The following is a 23,207-nucleotide window of genomic DNA, read 5'->3' as shown; positions in this document are numbered from 1 at the left end:
TATGACCGTTTTTCATGGTTACGTTTGCGACATTTATTTTTATTTTAATTCCATTTATATCCCGCCCTTCTCCGAAGACTCAGGGCGGCTTACAAGCTTAGCAGTAGCCTTCATTCTATGTATATGCCTGCTTATTAGGGCTTTCACACACACACACACCCCCAAGCGGCATTATTACAAAGTCAGCTTAATTGCCCCCAACAATCTGGGTCCTCATTTTACCTACCTCGGAAGGATGGAAGGCTGAGTCAACCTTGAGCCTGGTGGGACTCGAACCTGCACTAATTGCAGGCAGCTGGTGTTACTTAAGGAGGCATTAGCCCACTGCTCCACCACTGCTCCACGTAATCGTGTGATCCAAATTCAGAGGCTTGGCAAACCGCTTCACATTTATGACCGACCGTTGCTGTGCCCCAAAGTCAGGCCATCCCCTTTGGCCACCTTCTGACAAGCAAAGTCAATGGGGGAAGGCAGATTTAACAACCATGTTACTAAGTTAACAACTGCGGCGATCCGCCTAACAGTGGCGGCAAGAAAGCTGGCAAAATGGGGCAAAACTCACTTAACAAACGTCTCATTTAGCAACAGGAACTTTGGGCTCTCTTGTGGTCATAAGTCAAGGACTGCCTGTGCTTAGTTGTTACTCATCTTTGCTTTCCAAGGAATACGCGGGAGGCTTCTCCAGCTCCAAGGAGTACGCAGAGTGAAAGCCAGCAGCCCAGAGACGGAAGCCCAAAGTGTCCCACCTCTGTGGCCTGCCCAGAATGCCTCCCACTCTCTCTCTGCAGGTTTACCTTGATATCCTTCCCAAAAAGGTTTGCATAGAAGCAGAGCCAGTTTGGAGAAATGTAGAGGCGGCCTTGGATGAGGATGTCTCGCTGGAGGGCGCAGGAACAGACTGAAAATAAAACAAGACAGAGGCTGCAGCGAGGAATGCTTTTAACCTCAAGAGGTTAAAAGGAAGGGATACACAGAGGTGAGAGAAGGCAGCAGGAGACTGATGACAGCCCTTGTAAATAAAAAAGAAAGGCAGACGAGCGGATGGAATTTTAATCCCAGATAGTTTCCCCATTGAAGCTATCCAGCACCATTTGGAAGGAACAAAGCTGGGAAAGATTGGAATAGAGGCAGCCCCACTGAGCTGTTGTTTTTTTAATGGTCCTTCCTTCCTTACCTTTAACCACGCTTTCTTCAGTGGGGATGTCCTTAAATAACTTGTGATACTGAGAATTATATTTATTGGGAGCCTAGAGAGAAAACAGATCCAAGCGTCAAGAAGATGCAAAAGGCTGGCCAAAGGCAGATCTGGAGTAGCTTAACAGCCGTTTCATTTTATTTTTCAAAAAAAAAAAAAAAAAGCAAGCAGAACAGACCAGATCAGAAAGAAAAAAGAGGCCAGACACTATTGGCCTTATTGTTCATTTTAACCACTGCTGAATCACCAAACCAGAACTGGCTGAGTTCAAACAACACACGAAGCGGTTAAACCGCTGTTGCTTGAACTGCTCTAAGCTTCAACACCCAGAATACCCAGCCTGCAGAAGTTGAATCCATGCAGATTGACTTGTTTATGTTTGTTTATGTTTATTGGACTTATATACCGCCCTTCTCCCGTAGGACTCAGGGCGGTTCACAAGGAATTTAAAATAACAATACAAATTTCAAAAGTTAAGAACAATTAAAATAATTAAATTTAGTCCTTGAATAAAATAAAACCCCTATTAAACTCCAATTAAAACCCAATTAAAATAAAATTACAATTAAAATTCTCAGTCAGACTTGCTTCTCATCTATTCCAACACAGCTATTGAGAAAAGTGGCCAGGAGGCATATCAAAATTATGACCATCCTCTCTCTCTCTCTCTCCCTGGCTTACCGTGACTTCTTGGTGACATTTCTTGAGTTCTTCATTCTTTACAGCGTTATTCAGATTCAGGCTGCAATGGAGATGGAGAGAAATACAATTGTTATCCCTCTTTCTTTCTCTATGTATGTGTACTTGTGACCTCACACTTCCGACAAGCAAAGGCAATGGAGGGGGAGGGGGAGAGAGAGAGGAAAATCCGCATTTGCTTAATGACCTTGTGATTCACTTAAGAACGGCAGTGATTTGCATAAGAACCGGGGCAAAAACGGTGGTAAAATCAGGCACAATTCACAGCGCCTTGCTTAGCGACAGACGTTCTGGTCCCGATTGTGGTGATGCTCATGATCAGAGGGTCGGAAAGAGTCCCCCCGGGGGTGTGGATGCATGCATCATCGGCTGGGGGGGTGCAACACGGGTGCCCCGACACGAAACTTTTCCCCAGCTCCCCCTTCCCCAAGAGGGGCACTTTTTGCACCGATGCAGGCATGTGGGCATTCTGCACGCTTGCAAGCGGCCCCCCACGGCCTTCCCCCCCCTTCTGAGGGTCTCTCCAAGCCCCTCCTTGGACCGCCACGGATCTATTTTAGAGCTCCGCTGCCTTGATTGCACGCCCTCCCCTAACCCTAACATCGGGTTAGCCACTCTGGAAAACAGGATAACCGGATAATTTATTTTATTTGGATTTTTTTTTTTAATCTCGCTCCAAATTTTACGATGCGTTGATTCCTGACGGCCTGCCCGCTGTAATTAGCCCTCATTCTTCCTCCCAAACACGCGGCAGAGAGGCTGGCTAGGCCTGCCGCCCGCTAGAAAAAGCAGCTGGTGGACGTTCCTGAGATAAAGGCTGGCGCAGTTCCAGGCGCCTGGAGTTCCTGCCAAGCGTGACTGAGGTCAAGCTCACCTGCCATTCGGAGAACCCAAGTTCTTTTCTTTGGGCCAGGATTCTGGCTTGTCCAGGCTGTACATGGGCCCCGATTTCTCATGCATTGGTTTGGAGCTGCAGACAAATGGAGAAGGGGGAGAGAGAGAACACAGTTCAGAAGGAAAGTGGGTTTGAGCACAGTCTTCCTGAAGCAAAAACAGAATTGACAGAATAACAAGAGTTCTTGTCTTTATGGCGGCTGCAGTGCTCCCGCGATCCCCTTTTGCCACCTTCTGACAAGCGAAGTCAATGGGGAATCCAGATTCGCTTAACCACCGTGTTACTGTATTAACAACTGCAGCAATTCACTTTAACAACGGCGGCAAGGAAAGTCATAAAACGGGGCAAAATTCACTCTCCAACTGTCTCACTTAGCAACAGAAATTTTGGACTCGACTGTGGTTGTAAGTCGACCACTATCTGTATACGCACACACACACATATACTCCCCCTCTACTACAGAGAGTCCCATAATGGCATTTCCCTCCCCCTCCTCAAAAGCTGTATTTCTCCAAGTCCACCTCCGATCCAGCCATCGCACTGCAGGAGACGGATTGCTCTAAGTCCACAACACAGATGGAGCACATCACAAAAACAACGGCCGAATAATCAGTTCTTCAGCCGGATGCAAGCAAGGGGTAAGTTGGCAGTCTTGCACTAGACTGAATTGAGCAAACAGTTAAGAGATAAGATAACAAGGAAACTAGGTGTGATTCTTGAGTCAGCTGAGCAACAGAGATAGCTACTATTTCCTAACTGGCTAACAAGATAGAAAAGTGATGGAAAGGGAAGACAGCGGCCTTCAAGAGTTGCACGTCTACCTGCTTCCAGCAGCCAAAAATTAAATTGGGTCCTGTGGATTCTGACCCCCATTATCTAGCAAAGCCCAGAATATGCTTCCAGAGCTCCCTGCAAAGAAATTGTTCCCTAATTCAAGGAGACAGAAATCAATCTAGCTTGAAAGGTCATAGTTATTAAAAAATATGTAATTGATACTATTTACTAAGTACCACAATAATCAGTGTATATAAACAGCCCTCTTTTATTTACTCCTCTCTCTCTTTTCCCCCAAAATAGCATCCGAAGCAACGGGATACGGTTATCTGAAGCAGAGCTGCATCCTGTGGCTTTGGTTGCTATGTTTGCTGCTGGTGTTCTCCATAGAGAGAACATGGCATTGTTAAAGTGGAGAGGCTCTTGCTGCAAAATACGCATGCGCGATGTGTCCCAGAACAGGGGCCTTTGTTCACGTCCCATCAGAAGTATGTTCCTGCATCACCTTGCCTTATTGTGCCAAATCCAACGGGTGTAGCTTCTTTATCCCGTGGAAATTTCAGGTCACAGACCACTGCATAAGTATTGAAATAATCTGATTACTGTTTAGATTACTATTTATATATAAATCATGCACTGACACATCAATTGTGTATGTGTGATTTTATATATATATATAAAGCTCTGTGTGTGTGTGTGTGTGTGTGTGTGTGTGTGTGTGTGTGTGAAATGTTTGTTAAGCATTCAGAATACACTTGCTTAGTCCCAGACACGGGACAAATCTTATTTCCTGTTTCAGCCTAGCTTTATATATATATATCTGGGACTAAGCAAGTGTATTCTGAATGCTTAACATTTCACACACACACACACACACACTCACACACACACACACACACACATCACACACACAAACCAGTCATAAATACAAGGTTTATCTGTCTGCTTTTGGCTTAGAAGGAAGTATGAACTTACCATCTGCAAGTGTCAACAAACTAAAAGTGCATCTAACATTGTGTGAAGCTGACCATCTCTAAACGTTCTAGTTTAGGATTAAGGGGTAAACTCAGCCAGATTTTAACAAGCCCTGCACAATTTGAAGGACTGTGTTCTAAGCTATCAATATCTCCTGAATAATAAGAGATAACCCTTTATAGAGATCTATACATAAAAGGAACTTAATTTCTCACCTTTTTATTGTATAGTTATAAATCTTGATATGTTGTATTGATTCAGAATAATGATCTTTATATGATACAGATCTTATTAACAGTATGTTATTAGATAGTTTAAAACTGTTTTTCACACTCAGCAACTTTAACATGTATGGAGACTGGGAGTCGAAACCCACACATTGAAAAACCCGTGGCTTAAAACATTGCAAATTGAGAGAAAAAAGAAATTCTATCAACATCAATTACAATTTAACGTGTTATTATTACAAGCAAAAAATTACAAGCAAAATTTTTTTCATCCAAAGTTAAATATGACATTAAGAAAAACCCTGCTTGTAATTCACATCAAAGTATTGATGACATGATAATGATTTATTATTTTGTGCAGCTAAATAAAGCAATCAATTCATCAAAACTCATCCATTTTTTTTAAATTTTAATTCATTCTGGATGCATGCAAAGTTAAAACCACAAACGTAGGATTTCTATTTGTGTCAGAAACATGTTAATTGCTTCAAGCTCAGAAGCCACATGTTACAAGAATCTGTGTCTGATTTCTAACCGGATAAACAAACACAGATTTGGAAAAAGTGTATTTTCCTGGCACATGCAAAGAGTTGAGAAAAGCTTGCAAGTCCTTGAAAAATCTTTTGCAAACAGCTTTTACTAAGCAAATAAGTTATTTCAGTCTCATTGTGGGCCTCTGGTCTGGTCACCTTATCTGCACAGATTGCTGGCTTATCAGATACCAGCTTAACAGGTGGCTTTGGGAAAACCCAGAGTAAACAGCCCTTGAACTAAAGGTTATCCTGCATAGCCCAAGAGCTGCAATTCAAAAGCTCAGAGGGAGCAAAATAGCCAAGCCACTCCAGATAAAAAATGAAGAAGAACTACTGCCAACACAGGAGTTAAGTAAACTGACTTGGGAGAGGGAAGGATAGCAGAAAAATGGATCTGCTGGGCACTGGTAGAACTGGAAGAATGGTTTAAGGTTTTAGGAAACTCTCTTCTTCTCCCAAGTCAGGGGTAGGCAACCTTGGCTCTTTTATGACTCGTGGACTTCAACTCCCAGAATTCCTGAGCCAGCCTTGCTGGCTCAGGAATTCTGGGAGTTGAGGTCCACGAGTCATAAAAGAGTCTAGGTTGCCTACCCCTGCCCCAAGCAAAGCCTTTCGGGTTGATTCACAGGCAGAATGGAAGGTTTATTTGGGAGAGAACATAAATTGTCCTACTTTGGACAGCTTATGCGAAGAACCAGCTCTCTGGAGAAAGCTCAACGGCTGGGAAAGTTGGAAGGAAAGAGAAGGTGAGAACAACTACCAACAAGGTGGGTGGACTTGGTTACAATGGCTGTGGGGGCATCATTGGAAGAGCTGAAGGACCAGGTTAGGGATAGATTGTGACGGACCTGAACACCATTCCAGACAAACGTCCAATCTCTTCCCAAAAAACCTCCAGTGAACGAACACCCACAACCTCTGGAGGCAAGCCGATCCACTGACTAATTGTCCTCACTGTCAAAGTAAGTGCATCTCACTTACTTTGGCCCCGTCACACAGAGAAATTGACTCGAGAAAGCCATTATGTTCCAAAGAGTTAGCGGTAAAAGGAAACCAGGCTGTCAAAGGACTTGGTGGGTGTGCCAAAGCTGATAGAGCATAGAACAACTCAAAAGAATCAATGCAAGATCGGAAGACGTGGAGAACACCTGGTCCACAGAATTGCCAAGAGTTGGATAACATCATGTAGTTCTTGACTTGTAACCATCCGTTTAGAGACCATTCGGAGATAGAACATAGAATAATAGAGTTGGAAGGGACCTTGGAGGTCTTCTAGTCCAACCCCCTGCTCAAGCAGGAGACCCTAGACCAGGGGTTCCCAACCCCCATTCCGTGGACCAGTACCAGGCCGTGGCATGCCAGCAACTGGTCCGCACACACAAGCAAAACCCCATCCGCGGGATGCAGGCAGCACACAAAACCACGCACCCTCCAGTCCGCGGAAAAACCTCTCTTCATGGAACAGGTCCCTGGTGCCCGAAAGGTTGGGGACCTTTGCCCTCTAGACCATTTCAGACAAGTGGTTGTCCATCCAGTCTCTTTTTGAAAGCCTTCAGAGATGCAGTGAACATTATCATCCCTGTCAGGAATTTTCTCCTTGTTTCTAGATTGGTTCTTAGCAATTTGAAGACGTGTGAACTTCAACTCCCAGAATTCCCCAGCCATGCACTGGCTCTTCTGATTGCTTTTTTCCTCCACTGTATATGCCTTCACCCCACCCCTCTTCTCAGGAAAGCACCCATGCTTTCCTGAGAAAAAACAGCAGGGGCACGCCTTCAGCCATCAAAAGATGTTTAATGCTGTTTGCAGGAGAGACTGAGCTGCCTCTTATAAAGCTCCTTGGATTGTTTGTCTAGGCAACCACGCACTCATAACCTTATTCCTCTCCCCCCCCACCCCACCCATTGCGTTCTCAACCCTCCTTGCACTGTGCTTCAAACTAGGTCAGGGCATAGATGGAAGAGTGCGGAGGAGGACAGGAGGGGGTGTGGGGGTGGAAGAATGCAGCTCTCTCATTCAGCCCCAATTCCTCTAGGTTAGGCATCCAGAGAGGGACATCACAACACCCAAACGCACACAGGCACACTTTAAGAGGGCAAAAGAGACCCCCTTGCAATGCATCTCAGCCACTCTTTCAGGCCTGGGGGTGACATGAACGGATGTTCAGGAAGGTTCTCTCATTAAGCCAAAAATGCCTTGATTCCCGCAAGCAACAGCAGCCCTTTCAGAAAATTAAAAAGGAAATGCAAATAAATACCCCAGAGAGAACAAACAAAGCTGTTTTGTGGTGTGTGCTGTTAATCCTGCTTACTGCATGCACCACGCCAGAGGGCAGAAGGGAATCAGCTCATAAATCTCCCTTTTTTCACTGCCATTGTAGCTTTGAACACTAAAGGAAAGGTGGTAAATTACGGAACTACCTGCAAACAGTTCTCAGCAGCACAGTTTGGCCTGGGGAACAACCTGACTCGCTCCATCCTTGTTAGAATCACAGAGTCTTGAGTTGGAAGGTGCCTTAGAGGTCATCTAGTCCCACTCCCTGCTCAGGGCAGGATTCACAAGAGCATCATTTCTCAAGCTTGGCAACCACGTGTGGACTATCCCTCCCGGAATTCTCCAGCCAGACTCCATCTCCCAGAGAAAACGTCCCTTGCCCTTTGGTTCATAATCAAGGGAAATGACACGACACACAAGGAAAACAGACGTAGGAACGAAAAAAGCAAACAAATTTTGTTTTATTTGCTTGCCGTCGTTTCCGATGTCGCTCCTGACTGCAATACACCAGGGGCAGCCAAGGCTCTTGCAGGCAGCCCTGCTCAGCCCACATCACCTCGGCTGGGAGATCAGAGACTATTTAGCAAAGCAATTAAAAAAAAAGGTCACAGATTTCCAGCCCAGACTGCATCGGAAACTCGTCTCTGCTATACATGATACGATCTTCATAACAGGGGTTTGGAAAGGAGGTGGCTACAGAAAGAGGTCAGAAGCTTTTTGATCCTTGAGCAATGAAATTCTTCTTGGAATGTTTGCAGCTATTTTGGGGACAACCTCCTCCTTGGCTAATTTTAGCTACTATGCATCAATAGGAATCACGTCCAGCTCATCCTGTAAATGGGGGAAGGAAAGGAAAGATTGGGCTGGACTTAGTCAACCAACCTTCCTGGGCCAGGATGCGAACCAAGACTGGAATCAAGGAAGAGTGAGACAGTTGCAATTTGGAAACTTAGACAACAGACAGAAAACTGCAAGCCAAAATCTACTAAAGTGGTTTTATAGGGGCGACTTAAGGCTTAATTGCAATTTGTGAGGCACTAGCATCCTGTAGTTTTTTTGGAGGGGAAGAGGCCTTCCCTCACCTAAGGATTACGGGCCTACCGCATATGGAAGGGCAAGAATATTAAACAATATCCCAGCTTTTCCTAAGCTGGATGCCTTCCGGTGGACTTCAACTCCCAGAATGCCTCAGCACGGCAATTGCTGAGAATTCTCAGGGTTGACATTGATGTATCTGGAAATTGCTACTGCTAGGATTGGGGCATTCTGGGAGTTGAACTCCAAACCTCTTAAAGTTGCCAAGGTTGACAAACATTGATCTACATGAATCTCACAAATCTGACTTTGTGAGGAGGCAAAAATAATGGCGTCTGAGGGGGAAAGTCGACTTCCTGGTCTGAAGCCTGATCTGTATTCTTTATTTTTGGAAACTCTGGCTAACAGGTCAGCCCCAGGAGACTAAATCTCTTTCCCTGGGGAAGAAAAATCACTGAAAGCCCACGTCACTGTAACCTGATAAATATTTTCTCTTCTGCTTCCTTTTTTACCAAGCACAAAAGCACCTGGGCTGGTCCTGAATTAAATTCCACTAGACACGAAAAGTCCCTTTAAATTTTTTGTTCCGCAAATTCGTTTTAGACCTTTTGCCTACAGACCAACGCAATGAAACCCTGTTTGTGCTCCCCAGCAACTGGACAAGCCCTTAACAAGGGGAGTCTCAAAATTCAGAGTAAAAGCAGATTTTCCTGGGCCACAGACTGGATTTTTCCTTGTGGCCTTGCACTAAACAGCACCAAGGAGACTCGTGCGACACTTAACTAAAAAAAAAAAACCTAACCTACTTGACAGCCAACTCAAAAAAGCTGTTGTTCTACCTTCTGTGCCAAATCTTAGTGTGGAAGGCAAATAAAAGTAGAAAAAATAGAAAGCAGAAAAAAGGCAGACAGATGGAAGATGAACCTCCACCCCCCCCCAGGATCAAAGCCCTTCTAACCCAGAATGTTGATTTGCATTTTGCAGACAAAATCACTCTTGACTTCCCTTTGCAACTCCTAAATTTCACCCCTTGTCCTGTGTTTTTTTTCTTCCTCTCCTTTACTTTCTCTTTCCATTTTCTTGTTTTCTGGAGTTATTCCATTTTAATTTTTGTATGCACTGTTTGTATGAAGATTCAAACCTGAAGATTCAAAGTCACTGGCTGGATGACTTTGGGTTAGTCCCTCTCCCTCTCCCTCTCAGCCCAACTCACCTTAGCAGGGTTGTCGTGGAGAAAATAGGAGAAGGAAGGAGGAAGAAATCTTAAGACACGTTCCCCGGGTTACAAAAATAATAAAGGCAGGGTAGAATAAAATATTTACTTCCTCTTTTACAACTTGGAGTGTCAACCTAAATAAATAAAATCAATAAAAAAAACCCTACATGCTGAAATAACAGGTGATGGAGGAAATCAGCCTCTTTGCTGATTTCCAGATCTCCATTAAAGCTTTGCCCATCCAATAAACCCGACTGGCGATCCTCCCTAGGATTCATCAATACCCCATGGTTTAAGATGGCATCTGGTCCCAGTGGTTTGACTATCCCAGTCAAACTTCAGTGTCACTGCTGGGAACTGTGCTGGAACAGAAGTCCTGCTCAGACTTATGTGGATTTTCAGCTGCCCTCACAAAAGGGAAACATTTGTTTGAGTGCATTTTCAGCTGGCAATTCTCAAGAGCAAAATGGGGGGGGGGGAAGAGCCAGGTTAGAAAGAGTTGGATCCGACAATAATAAAAATAAAGAGAACATGTGGTACATCCAGAGGATGCTCAGCCTCACTTTGTCCATTCCAGAAGGAATAACTTAAATTATAACAGAAAGGGGGGAAAAACAACCCCTCAAATGGGCACACCTGCCACGGTGGTCTAGCCTGACCCGCCAGGCAAGCAAAATTACATCAAGGATGAAGATATGCTTAAAAGTATACATCTGAATACCTTGCCAGCTAAAGAGAGAGTTACCAGTATCTATCCCCATAAATACTAAAGCACACCTTAAGCAAATGTTAAAAGTTGCTCTGAATACAACTTTACAAGTCTAACAGGAAACTTGTGCTTAGAGAAAATGCTTCACCTACAAACCCAGGTTAATTGCTGTACTCGTGTACAATAAAATCCAACGCTTTCATTTAACGGAATGTCCGGCCTGCAAAACATACTAAAAACACCTGGCTGGGTTTTTCATAAAACCTTGAACCCCAGATCAAACAATCTCACTTTAGCCTAGTCTAGGGGGGTTGCAAAAATTCTACCCAAAGTCAGCCTTTCTTCCCCCGTGGTCTTCTGTCCTTCTCCCACTGCTGTGTGCCCAGATTCGCCAATTCATGCCATCCTTGCAACTTTGAGCTAACTCAAGACACTTTGCAACTAGAAAATCTCTTGACTTTTCAATCCTACGACCCTCAGGAATTTTGGAAAGAAACAGGAGCTGAGGAGGTCTCTTTCCAACATGCTGTTTCTTACCAGCCCCACATCAAGGTACGCTGTGCTGCCATCCCTCGCTGGACTCAACTGCTCAGCTACAGCCAAGGAAGTCCAGTTAGACAAGGTGCAAATCAGGAAGCTGGCAACTGACAAATGAGGCATTCTTAGCAAGTCAGCCTTCAATCTTGCAGCATCAAAGTGATCTCCTTAAACTGCTCACTGGTGGGCAGCTTTTGGTAAGAGGAAATTTGGAGTGTAAGAACAACACGCACCTGGGGAGCGAGCGCTCCAGAGAGAAGGTATAAAAATACAGGACTGTGTCCTCATTAAAGGTAAAGGTAAAGGTTCCCCCGCACATGCGTGCTAGTCGTTTCCAACTCTAGGGGCCGGTGCTCATCTCCGTTTCAAAGCCGAAGAGCCAGCGCTTGTCCGAGGACGTCTCCGTGGTCATGTGGCCGGCATGACTAGACGCCAAAGGCGCACGGAACGCTGTTACCTTCCCACCGTAGCGGTCCCTATTTTTCTACTTGCATTTTTACGTGCTTTCGAACTGCTAGGTGGGCAGAAGCTGGGACGAGTAACAGGCGCTCACTCTGTTACGCGGCACTCGGGATTCGACCCGCCAAACTGCCGACCTTCTGATCGACAAGCTCAGTGTCCTAACCCACTGAGCCACCGCGTCCCTTCCTAGCACTACTTTGTGCCTAATTTGATTTAACAATTATATTTTGGCACACAAATAACTTTTTTCTTTCTTTCTTTCTTTCTTTCTTTCTTTCTTTCTTTCTTTCTTTCTTTGCTTCTTTCTTTCTTCTTTCTTTCTTTCTTTCTTTCTTTTTTTCTTTCTTTCTTTTTACATTCCATTTGTTAAAAGAGAATAAAGTTGGAGAGGGACATTTAACGTCCCGAATCCATCCACATGAAAATAATGTTTAGTTTATGAGATGTATTTTAATTTCTGGGTCTGGACACAGAATCTAATTATGGTGATATGCAGGTTATTGGGGGGAGGGAGTAGAGGGACCCCAGAGCCATTACAAATATAAGTAAAATACTGCACACCAAAACAATGCTCAACACTTGTGACCTTCATTTGGCTCTGCGATATTACAACATTCGATCCTTGCATTGGAACAAAGCAGTAGCAACCTCCAAAATGTTAGGAATTCAAAACAAGCCCTATCAACAGGCTGCTGTCCCGAATATTTTGGGATCATTCCAAGCTGAAAATGTCACTTTCAGATTCAAAATAGAGCAGTTTTGAGCTCAAAACTCTTCCCGAATGGATGGAGTTGGTCTGGAACTTTCGGTGGGATAAGAACATTCTGTTCTAAATCCAAACTTGTTTGAACTCAATTTTGCGCAGGCCTAGAAAATGTCCACTAAGTCTCTCCTTTTGAAGTGAGCAACTATGTGGAAAGAGAGAGACAGTACGAAATACATGCATTTATGGAGCGCTTTGTCTCCCGTTATTTTAGTGAGTTTCCTAAATACCAAAATATTTTAAAAGTGGAGCCTCTCAAGATGGTGTTGTTGGAACAGAGGATGTAAAAGGGGGTACAATTCCATCCCCCCCCCCAGGAGAGGGGCCAGGTAAGAAACAATAGGAGTGCTAAGCCTGTGAAAATGAATTTAGCATCCAGAAGGAAAGAAAAAGATAGTAGCCTCATTCTACAGCTTTGAATGCAGGAGGGGAGCAGGAGGGGGTCTTTAAGGCTTGCAGCTCAGCTCAGAGCCTATTCAGGGCACCTGGGGGCTTCCTTAGTTCCTTTTGCTTTTAGAAAAAAATTAAACAAAGGGCTATTCAGGGCTGATTGCTAAGAAGTAAGCTCCCTGGCCACAAAAGCTTCATTGCTCCTTTCCCAGGCTCTCAGCCAGCAAGGAGGAAGGATTTTGACACCAGAGTTTTGACCCGAGAAGAAGATCCACGTGGCAATGCTCACATTGCCCTAAGCAGCACCCAGCAGAGGTTCCCAACGGCTCTATGTCCACCTGGAAATTTCACCAGGCCCCAACCAATCTAGGGTAGCCCGCTCTTTAAGTAAGAGCCCCAATGTTGGAGGTGGACAGGAGTCTTATGAAATGTGCTTGACCAGCACACATGAAACACCATGAGCTCAAAAGGACAACCGTGCACCAGGGTTCTCTTTTGCTGCTCTCTCTACATCCTATCCCAGGGGTAGGTAACCTTGGCTCTTTTATGACTCGTGGATTTCAACTCCCAGAATTCCTGAGCCAGGTGTGCTGTGCCGGCTCAGGAATTCTGGGAGTTGAAGTCCACGAGTCATAAAAGAGCCAAGGTTGCCTACCCCTGTCCTATCCTAAACCAAACAAGGCATGGAATATTTCAGAGAGATATCAAGGCTTAAATGACAAGGCTTAAAAAAAATGACATGTTTTTTTTCCACCAGAAGGCAAATTTGTCCTGATTTAGGAGACCAGCATCTGTTCACCTCGTTCCCTCTCATAATGCAGGACAAAGCTGGCTTGTTCAGTCTAAGAAACCCTAACTAGTAAGATTTCAAAGTTACCAAGGCCATAAGGTTTCTCAAGCCTGGCAACTTTTAAGACAGGCGGACTTCAATTCCCAGAATCACGGCTGGCTGGGGAATTCTGGGAGTTGAAGTCCGCTTACTTGTAAATAGTTACGGCTGAGAAACAATGTGCTCTAAAACATGGTTTGGAAGAGGGAGGCGGGAAAAAAACCACATTTCGGGGGTGCCAGAGAGGAAAAGCTGATTAAAAACATAACAAGAAGCATAATCTTGATCATCTGTTTCAGACATGTCAAACACAAGGCCCAGGGGCCAGATCCGGCCCGTGAAGTGGTTTCATGCGGCCCGCGAAGCCATCCTGAAAACAGTGAGGGAACGGCCTCCACTGCCTTGGCCCTGGCCCAGAGACCCTCCTTCTGCCAGAGACCCCCAGGTCTGTCCCACTCCTGCCCAGGCCCCCATAGGCACCCTTGATGCGAACAATGTAGAGCTGGCCATGCCCACCTAGTAGGCCATACGCACTCTAGCCATGCCCACCCAGTAGGCCATGCCCACCCAGACCATACCCACCTGGCCCCCTGAGGGCAACCGCAATGCTGATGCGGCCCTCAATGAAATTGAGTTTGACACCCCTGATCTGTTTTGTTTCTCTTTTGCACCCCTCCCTCTCCACCCCTCAGACATCAAGCCGGTCTCTTTCAGTCCAAAAATTCTTCCTACTCATGTATGGAACATTTTTCTATTGGTGATTTATTAAAAGCCATAAAAGATACCAGATTTGGGCTGGTATCTCCATTCAAGAGGAGGGTGGTTTTATTTATTGATTTGCTTTATTTATATGTCTAAACAGACCTTCTTCCTCAGAGAGGGGCTGTTGCTAAACCACAATTCCAAGAAGCCCACCTTACGAGTCAGGCTAGCTAGGAGGAGACTCCGGCCATCGTAGCCCAACCATTCAACGGTCAGGCTATCTGCTCCCCTCTCTGTGACCCACAGAGGACCCGAATGGGACAGCTTGCTGCAGGACAAGTAAACAATTCAGTTTAATTTAATTTCAGTTTCGTTATTTAAAATAAATAATTTTTGTCATGCACATTTCCTTCCGTCCCTCCTTTTGCATCCTTTCTCTAAAGATTCTATCCCACCATTTCTTGGATATTAAGTGTTGCAACCCGCAGTGAGTTGGCCGTGGAAGGTGGCCGTGGCAAGCTGGATGTGGCAAACTGTCACAGACCCCAGAGGGTTGGGGTCTTTCCTCAAAGCCCTCCAACTATGGTCCTCCGGACACGCAGCAGGCAACTGACCTCGGCCCATCAGCTACAACCTAACCTCAAATTCACAAAGGAGGGTTACAACTTGCCACAATCCCTCCCCCCGCCGTGTCTCGTGCTGCCGTTGCATGCTTCCCCTCAAAAGGGATCCCATTTCCTTGTCCCGGGCTTGGCCTGGCTAGCTGGCCTGAGCAACGGGCTATTCAAAACTGTTTGTACAAGTTCGAAGGCGCCACCTTCAAAAGCTCCTTTTATAGCAGAAGTGGCGGGGTGCGGGTGGAGAGAGAGAACAGCAAGCAGTGTACACAGCCAAAGTCTGTTCCAAACAGGAGCAATAAAATGTTGAGATTTGTCCTGAATGACCATAAACCCCGGGTCAGGAAGTGTTACACGAGTATTTTCTAATCAGGCTTGTAAAGGGACCGCAGGAAATGAAGAGGGGACAAGGAGAATCGGAAGAAAAATTTAAGCTACCAGATTAGAGACGGTTGTAGGCAGTGTATGGCCCGCAAAGTCAAATGTATTTATATCTTGCCTTAATTATTTTTATAAATAACTCACGGCGCTGCTTGGCACACTGTTTAAGATTATCTATCTGTACTTCTCACTGATTCACAGTCCCAGCTCACATCTGTGTTCTCCCAGGGGGGCACAGGGCTTTTCTTAGCCAGATTTCTGACTGTCTTTAAAGCCAGGAACCATGGGCCCTTTATGGCCTGTGGACTTCAACTCCCAGAATTCCTGAGCCACACTGTGCTTTAAAAGGTGCCAGCTGTTGGGTTCCTCTGAGAGAGAGGAAGATGGCACAAGAATCTACCCGATTGCCAGGATCAGAGAATCAAATCCAGCTGGTCAAAAGGGAAGATTTTATTTTGTGTGATGGGCAGCCTCTAAGCCAAGATGCTGCCTCTTCTCTGTGTGGTGCCAGAAACAAGGCTACATTCAGCATAGGGACAAATGGCTGAGATGGATCCAGGGCAAAGAGACCCACCCCTCTGATGCCACCCTGCACAGACCCACCCCCCACCTCCCAATTTCAAGGCTGTGCGATGTCCCAGTTTCTCACATTCCTGATCTGCTCAGGGAGAACGCCTCTGCTCCAAAGAGATATTCCTGCCAACAGGAAGAAGACCAACCCATCCCAATGAACTGACATGCCCAAGTGGCACAAGAGAAGAGGGGAAAAAAACCCTCGACATTTTGTCCTAACGGGCAGAGATGGATCTGCAAGGCGGCAAAACAAAAGCCCACCCCACCAGTTCTGCGCAAAGAAGTCAAGAGGACTAGCAACTCACAAAGCCTATTCTGAAGCCAGCTGGGAACAAGAAGCATCTTCAGCCAGGAGGGAAAACATCAAGAGGAGGCAAAGAAAGCAGCCACTCACGGCCGTAAGTCAAACCATTGGAAAGCAGAGCAGAATGCAGAATAACAGAATTGGAAGGGTCCTTGGAGGTCTTCTAGCCCAACCTTGTGCTCGAGCTGGAGGCCCTACACAGGTAGTCCTCAACTTACAATAGTTTGTTTAGTGACTATGACAGCGGCACTGAATAAAGTTAAGTTGTGGCCGCTTTTCATACTTACAACCGTTGCAGCATCCCCCTGGTCACGTGATCAAAATTCGGATGCTTGGCAACTGGCTCACATTTATGACAGTTTCAGTGTCCCCCGGAGTCATGTGATCCCCTTTTGCGACCTTCTGACAAGCAAAGTCAATGGAGGAGCCAGATTCGTTTAACAACTGTGTTACTAACAACTGGAGTGATTCACTTAACAACGGTGGCAAGAAAGGTCGTAAAATGAGGCATAAACCACTGAACAAATGCCTCCCTTAGCAACATAAATTTTGGGCTCAGCTGCGGCTGTAATTCGAGGAGTACCTACACCAGGGGTCCCCAACCTTTTGGGCACCAGGGACCGGTCACCTGGAGAGACATTTTTCCACGGACCGGAAGGGGTGTGGTTTTAGGTTAGATCGCTAGATAACCTTTATTGTCATTTTTTTCCCCCGTGGGCACAATAGCACACATTAAAAATGAAATTTAGTCGCTTCCTGTCAGTGTACACATATCTAACACACCTTTAAAACATATTATATACAACACACGTAGACCTACACCCTTACGTATCAGTAACATATAATTATTATAAAACTTTTATTCATAAAACATGAAACTCAGTCAACTGAACACTCAAATTGACTGGCACTAATGGTTGTTGATGATGATGATGATGATGTGTGCTGCCTGCATCCCGCGGATGGGGCTTTGCTTGTTTGCGCGGACCAGTTGCTGGCATGCCGTGGACCGGTACTGGTTCACGGACTGGGGATTGGGGACCCCTGACCTATACCAGGGGTAGGCAACCTCGGCTCTTTTATGACTCATGGACTTCAACTCCCAGAATTCCTGAGCCAGCCAAGCTGGCTCCGGAATTCTGGGAGTTGAAGTCCATGAGTCATAAAAGAGCCGAGGTTGCCTACCCCTGACCTATACCATTCCAGACAAACGGCTGTCCTATCTCTGCTTGAAAACGTCCAGGGGTGGGGCACCCACAACTTGGGATTCCACCGATGAATTGGTCTCACCGTCTGCAACTTGGCCCATCAACCCCAGGCTGAGCCAAACTGGGCAACCTCTTGGCAGGAATCAGCTTGGCCAGGTTGAGGGTCCCTCTCTCAGCAGAAATTAGGACACCCAAAACTTGAACAAGATACTTTCCTCCCCCACCCTTGTTCGGGTTGATAATTGCAGACAAAGCAGCGATTGTGAAAAAGAGAAAGAGCAAGGAAAGCGCTGGTGCCAATTCTCTCCCATTCCTTCGCCCAACCGGAAGAGAGGATGCGGTTTTTAAGGACCGATAAGCATCAACTATGACAACTGGTGGAACACTTTAAAGACACACTTGCTGGTATCCTCCAAATTATTTAAAAGGGTCTTGATGTCAGCTTGAAGGAAGAGGCAAACTTCGCCAAATTTTGTAATGGTTCTTCTCCCTCCCCCCCCTTGCACATTCATATGTCTTGGATTGCGAGAAAAATTAAAAGAGTAGGATTTTGGGCATCGGTGGGAAACCCCCTCCGATGCTGAACTACAATTCCTAAATTTCTTAACTACTGGAACTGGGAAAACAGATAGCATAGCACGTTTCATAATATATGGATTGGATTTATTTGCAGTCCCAGAGCAACGAAGCACAAAATCCAGAATTTAAAGTACAGACCCATTAAAACCACCTCTGCAATGTACATGCAAACCAGACAAAGCTTCACAGATACCCTTGCAGTTGCCATTTGACTTTTTTGACCCTACCCTGCAGACACCCCTGCCAGGCATCTAAAAATGGCTGTTTTGTATCTACTTAAAGAGTTCGGCATTCTTTGCCAGCCTAATTTTATTTAAAAAAAAATATATGCCACACAGCTGGCAGAGATTACTCGTCCCTTAATATTTGCCAACACTCACCAGGAGGGATTTCATAATCCCACCCAACTGGACAGAATTAAAGTTGTATCTGTTGTAAAGAGCAATTCCAAAGTAATAAGTTTTGTCAATGAAGTTAGGAGAAAGGGAATTCTCTCCATTAGAACCGGCGGAGCTGAACTGGGCCTCTAAAGTCACGTTTTGCCGAGAAGCTGTTCTCCTAACCAAGAACCAAGGAAACTGACTTTTACCGGTACTTCTTTTACAAGCCTTACAAGAGAACCAGTCTGGTCTAGCGGTGAAGGCCTCAGGGCTAGCAAGCAGGAGACGGAGAATTCTAGTACGGCCTGGGACACCAAGCCAGTGGGACGGATCTTGGGCCAGCCACCTGCTCCCAGCCCTAGGAAGGAGGCAATGGCAAACCACTTCTGGAAAAACCTTGCCCACAAAGATGCAGGAAATTTTCTAGGCAGTTGCACTGACTCAAAGGGACCAAAGGTGGGGGGGGGAGTGCTCCAGTCAGTAAACAGCATCCTGTGCCCATTAATGGTCTCTTGCACGCCAGGGCAAAATTCCACACTTGCATTGTCACAATAACCCTGCAAGGTGGGCCAGCTTAAGCAGGGCCGCGCCAGGATTAAGCAGGGAATTGGTGCAAGAGTGCAGGCGCGCTTGTCTGGATGCTGCTGGCCCGGGAATGGCTGGAAGGGCGGATGCAATGCAAGGCTTTCCTTGACCCAAGGACCAGCGCTGGCCTCCCTTTCCTCTTCCCGCCACACCTCCTTTCCTCGCCTGCTCCGCCTTTGCGCTCGCAGCCTCGGGCCAGGGCCGGCCTCCAACGACCCAGTTCCCCTAACCCCCTCCGAGTCCGCGCAAAGACGCCCGCAGGAGAAAAGGAGCCTCTCTTCCTCGGGGTAACCCGCGCTCCTTTCCCACGAGACGGGAAGCCCTTCCCTGCCCGACACGCGTCTACCTCCCGCCCGCGGGGTTCCGACGACAACACAAAGCCAGGCACCCGCAGAGCTTCTGCAAGGAGGTCGTTCGCCCGAATCACCCGCTTCCGACGTACATACAAAGGCGGCGGCGGTTCCCTCAGCTCCGCAGCTTCCTCGGGGCAGCAGCAGGATAAGGACCCTCCAACCCGCCATCCAGAAGCGCGGTTGAACCCCGGAGCTCTTTTCCCGGCTCGCGAGTCACCGCCGCGCGTACCGCCCCATTCCCACGAAACGGGCGACACGGGGACGAGGCGACTCGCATACCTGCCCGGCGGCGCGCGATCGCCTCTGCCCCCCCCCTCCCCTCCCGCGGCGGGCCGTCACTCCCGGCGGCTCGCGATCGCCCGGCTCAGGCTCCGCCCCCCTCGGCAGCCTATGAGCGGCGGCGGTTCGGACGCTCTCGCGCCGCGATTGGCTCCTTCCAGCACCGTTCCCGCAAGGCCACGCCCACCAGCAAGAAAGGGGGCGAGCCGGCCTGGGAAAGGAGAAGGGAAAAAAAAAGGCTCCTTCGCTCTTAAAGGGGCCGCTGCCTGCCGAGGACCGGGTGGCGCCCCGGAGGCTGGCGCTGGCTGAGCGGCTCCTTCTCGGGCAGAGTCCCCGCTGCGGCAGGGGCTGCAATGCAACGCCCCCGACCAGCGTGCAAAAGGTCACAACTCGGATTGCTGAAGTAAAGCCAGCTGAACGCCGGACGGTTGCTCCCTTTCTCCGCTTGCAGGATCCCTCGCTCCTAAGACATAGCAAGGGATTTCTCCCCCGGCAGAATTGGCCCTTAAAAGGCTCCGCAAAAAACCCCCCTTCCCCCTCCCCCCCAAAAAAAACCCCTGAAAGAAGACCCGAGGCTGCATTCCCACGACACTCTTGTCGCGGGTTAAGTGTCCCGGGGCTTGTCACGTGCTCGGCTCAAGTGCGCCGGCTCTGATCGTGGCACGCGGAGCCCCGGGGCGCTCGCAGCTGGCTTTCCCCAGTCTGGGCTCGCTGGGACCAGAAGCGCCCGGCTGGGTCAACGCGGGTGCAGCTCCCGGGCGCGGCTGCCTCTGTGCGTGCTTGTGTGAGCGCGCAACCCTGCGGCAGCCTCCTGTTCGTAGATGCTCCGTCCTTCCCGGCGAGACGAGAGGCTCCATCCCTCCTCCCTGCCCTGCGGGCCGGCTGAGAAGCTTCCCGGATGTTCCCGCTTATCGCTAAATATTTGCATTTCCTTGTAGTTTGGACGCCTTTGGGGAGTCTGCCTTGGAGAGGAACTCCGTGAAACGCTGGCTGGGCAAGCCCGCTTCTGGCACTGAAATAGCTTTGGCGAGGGCGAACTGAATCAGAATCAGAATAGAGCTGGAAGGAAGGGACCTTGGAGGTCTTCTAGTCCGACCCCCTGCTCAAGCAGGAGACCCTACGCCTTTCCAGACAAGTGGCTGTCCAGTCTCTTCTTAAAAATCTCCAGTGATGAAGCACCCACAACGTCTGAAGGCAAGCAGCAGGAGGAAAACTTTGGGGAGATGGCCACTTGGCAGCCTTGAAATAATAAAACATGCAGCCTGGGATCCTGCTGGGCTGTGTAGTGCAGTTTACGTATTTAATAATTTACAATTATTAGCGTAGCAACCTTTTAAAGTTACAGTGGCACAGTCCTCGCATTTACAACCGTTGCAAAGCCCCATGCTCCCAGGATCATAACTGAGGCACTTGGCAAAGGGCAGCATTTATAATAATTCCACCATTCTGGAGTCACTTGGTGGCCCAGCTGGCAAAGTCGATAGATTTGCATAATGACTGCCTGATTCACTTAATAGTTAGTGATCCGCTTAACCACCATGGGGGAAAAAACGTGATAAAGCTGGGCGCCACTCACTTAATTGCCTTCCTTAACTATGGAATTTCTGATCCCAATTGTGCTCTTGCTGCATTTAAGCACATACATAATCCCTGAGGGAGGATGCCCTACGCAGCAGATAGTAAATAATTCCTTAAGCAGAAGTGAAGCTGCTTCGTTGGAGCCCTAATATAACCCACAAATTCTTGTCCCTTTTTTAATTTTGTAAGTCAAATAATGGGCATGTTGGCTTGCAAAGCTTGTTTCTACCATAGGTGGATTTTCTATTTTGTCTCTGGGAACCCATCTAGGTCCTACAAAAGAATAAAACAGATTGCTGTAAGCCAGGGATAGGCATCCTCGGCTCTTTTATGACTCGTGGACTTCAACTCCCAGAATTCCTGAGTCATGAAAGAGCCAAGGTTGCCTACCCCTGCTTGGAAGGTCATTTGAGGTGAAAGGAAGGTGGCAGGGGAACGGAGCACGCTTACCAGGGAGTTTTTAAAATTTAGGGGTTGCATGGCAGTTGGCTATGGGTACCTGCAAATGGGCCCTAGTCCAAAGCTGTTGCCTGCAGACAAGTCACACAACTCCTTTGCTGCACCAAAACCTTCAGGGCCAAGAGATGATGTGCTGCCTTTACAAGAAAGGTTGTTGGCTTCCGTTGGGAGCCACAAAGCACAACAGCCTCATTAAGAGATCCCTGGAGTAAGTCCTACTGTGCAGGCACACCTCCACAGGGCAGCTGTTCTCTGGAATTCCTGCCTCTTCTGTCAAGAATTGAGGTTTCCCACCCCCCCTAGGGCACGCATAGGCAACCTTGGCTCTTTTATGGGAGTTGGAAGTCCACGAGCCAAGGTTGCCTACCCCTGCCCTAGGGTGTCCTTTGCTGGCTGCGTCACAAGTTGAATCAGGTGGATTCAGGAGCAGGTCTTTGGCTGAAGTTTGCTTTGCGGTGCTGGCTGGGGGATTCTGAAAGTTGAAGTCCACACAACTTAAAAGGTTGGGGGAAAAAAAACCCAGTTCCAGATAGCATTTGGGGACGCCTGCTGAAGGCTGTTCACCGCTGGTTGAGCAGGCTTTTGCAATACCCATTTCTATTTCTGCAACTTTAAGTTGGCAACTATTTTCACTACTATTAACTACGCATTTTGGCAAAGTGTATAAACTTAAGATGAAATAACAGGAATTCCTAATCGCTTTATTGTCTTCCATTGTTATGTGCAAAAACAACAACCCCAAAGCTAAACTATCCATGCTAAAGTTGCGTTTTCCATCCCAACTTCTCCCCCACCAAAAAAAGTATCTATTGCTATTTGAGGTGTGAAAGGAAAGACGCTGGGCTCAATTTCTACCATTATTGCAAAAGGGAAGTCCAGCCCCTCCCCGATCCATTTCCCATGCACATTTCCCATGCAGCGCAGCACCTCAGCTGTGCGTTTTTGTTGTTGTTAGTTGCGAAGTCGCGTCCAACCCATCGCGGCCCCATAGACAACGTTCAAACTTCAAAGAGGAAAGGATGGGTTGAACTCTGCTTTATTGATGTACAAAGTGGCTTCTGACGATCCATCTCTTAGCAGCAGGTAACGTATATAGAGTTACAGAGTGCACTGTCAGGAAGTATGGCTCAACTTGAACACAAGACAACTCAACAACAGCAGCACAAGCAACCCTGGGTAGCTTTGGTTGGGTGGAGTGCAAGGATGGGAATAATTTCGGTGGCCTGGCTCACCTGTGTTAAGTTTCATGAGGGAAAAAAATGGTGTTCCCCCCCCCTCCAAGTCTTCCTATGCTGTCAAAACCAGAGCAATCTATATATATATATAATCTGATATCCCTCAGGTCTACTGGCAAGGAAGAACAGGAAACGTAAGATTTGCTTTCTAAAACTTCCATGGGGCATTAGAGGCAGTTTGGGTCAACCCCTACTGGAGGGTGTGTCGGCCTGGTCAAGTGATGCACATCCTGGCTTACGATGGAACAAGCACGCTTTGTGTATCACGCAGCAAGAACTGGAGAGGCCCCGCAAGAATGAGCAAGCTAAGGTGTAGCAGAGCTGGTGAGTGGAGTGTTTTTGGCAGAGTGATGACAACACAGATTTACAGAAAGGAGAGGGGCTGGGGAGGAGGTGGGATTCAGGACAAGTATGACACCAAGCCTCGCCTAAAATGCTGTACTAAATAAGCCAGCCAAGAT

General features: G+C 47.2%; 1 protein-coding gene across 12 annotated transcripts in view; it reads right to left on the bottom strand.

Moving 5' to 3' along the window:
- The window catches only part of GRAMD2A (GRAM domain containing 2A), a gene marked incomplete at its 3' end in the record, with an annotated part of 31,057 nt that extends 11,566 nt beyond the window's left edge, over nt 1-19,491 (bottom strand). For 10 of the 12 annotated variants that reach the window (XR_014027667.1, XR_014027668.1, XR_014027669.1 and 7 more), the window contains exons 1-5: nt 11,070-11,124; nt 2,769-2,864; nt 1,877-1,937; nt 1,175-1,247; nt 795-898 (exon numbers count right to left, since the gene is read on the bottom strand). Coding sequence is in view for 8 of the 12 variants with exons in the window: in XM_081337258.1 (XP_081193384.1) it covers nt 795-898; nt 1,175-1,247; nt 1,877-1,937; nt 2,769-2,864; nt 11,070-11,101 (366 nt within the window). Of the gene's footprint in view, nt 1-794; nt 899-1,174; nt 1,248-1,876; nt 1,938-2,768; nt 2,865-9,820; nt 10,266-11,069; nt 11,125-19,284 lie in introns of those variants that run through there. The other 2 variants (XM_081337261.1, XM_081337255.1) reach the window with 2 other exon arrangements.
- Nucleotides 19,492-23,207: the final 3,716 nt, after the last annotated feature.

The sequence above is a fragment of the Vipera berus genome (assembly GCF_964194415.1).
Source record: "Vipera berus genome assembly, chromosome: 12".
Lineage (NCBI taxonomy): Eukaryota > Metazoa > Chordata > Lepidosauria > Squamata > Viperidae > Vipera > Vipera berus.
The sequence above is the reverse complement of the archived record's forward strand: the minus strand, read 5'-3'. Positions and strand labels throughout refer to the sequence as shown.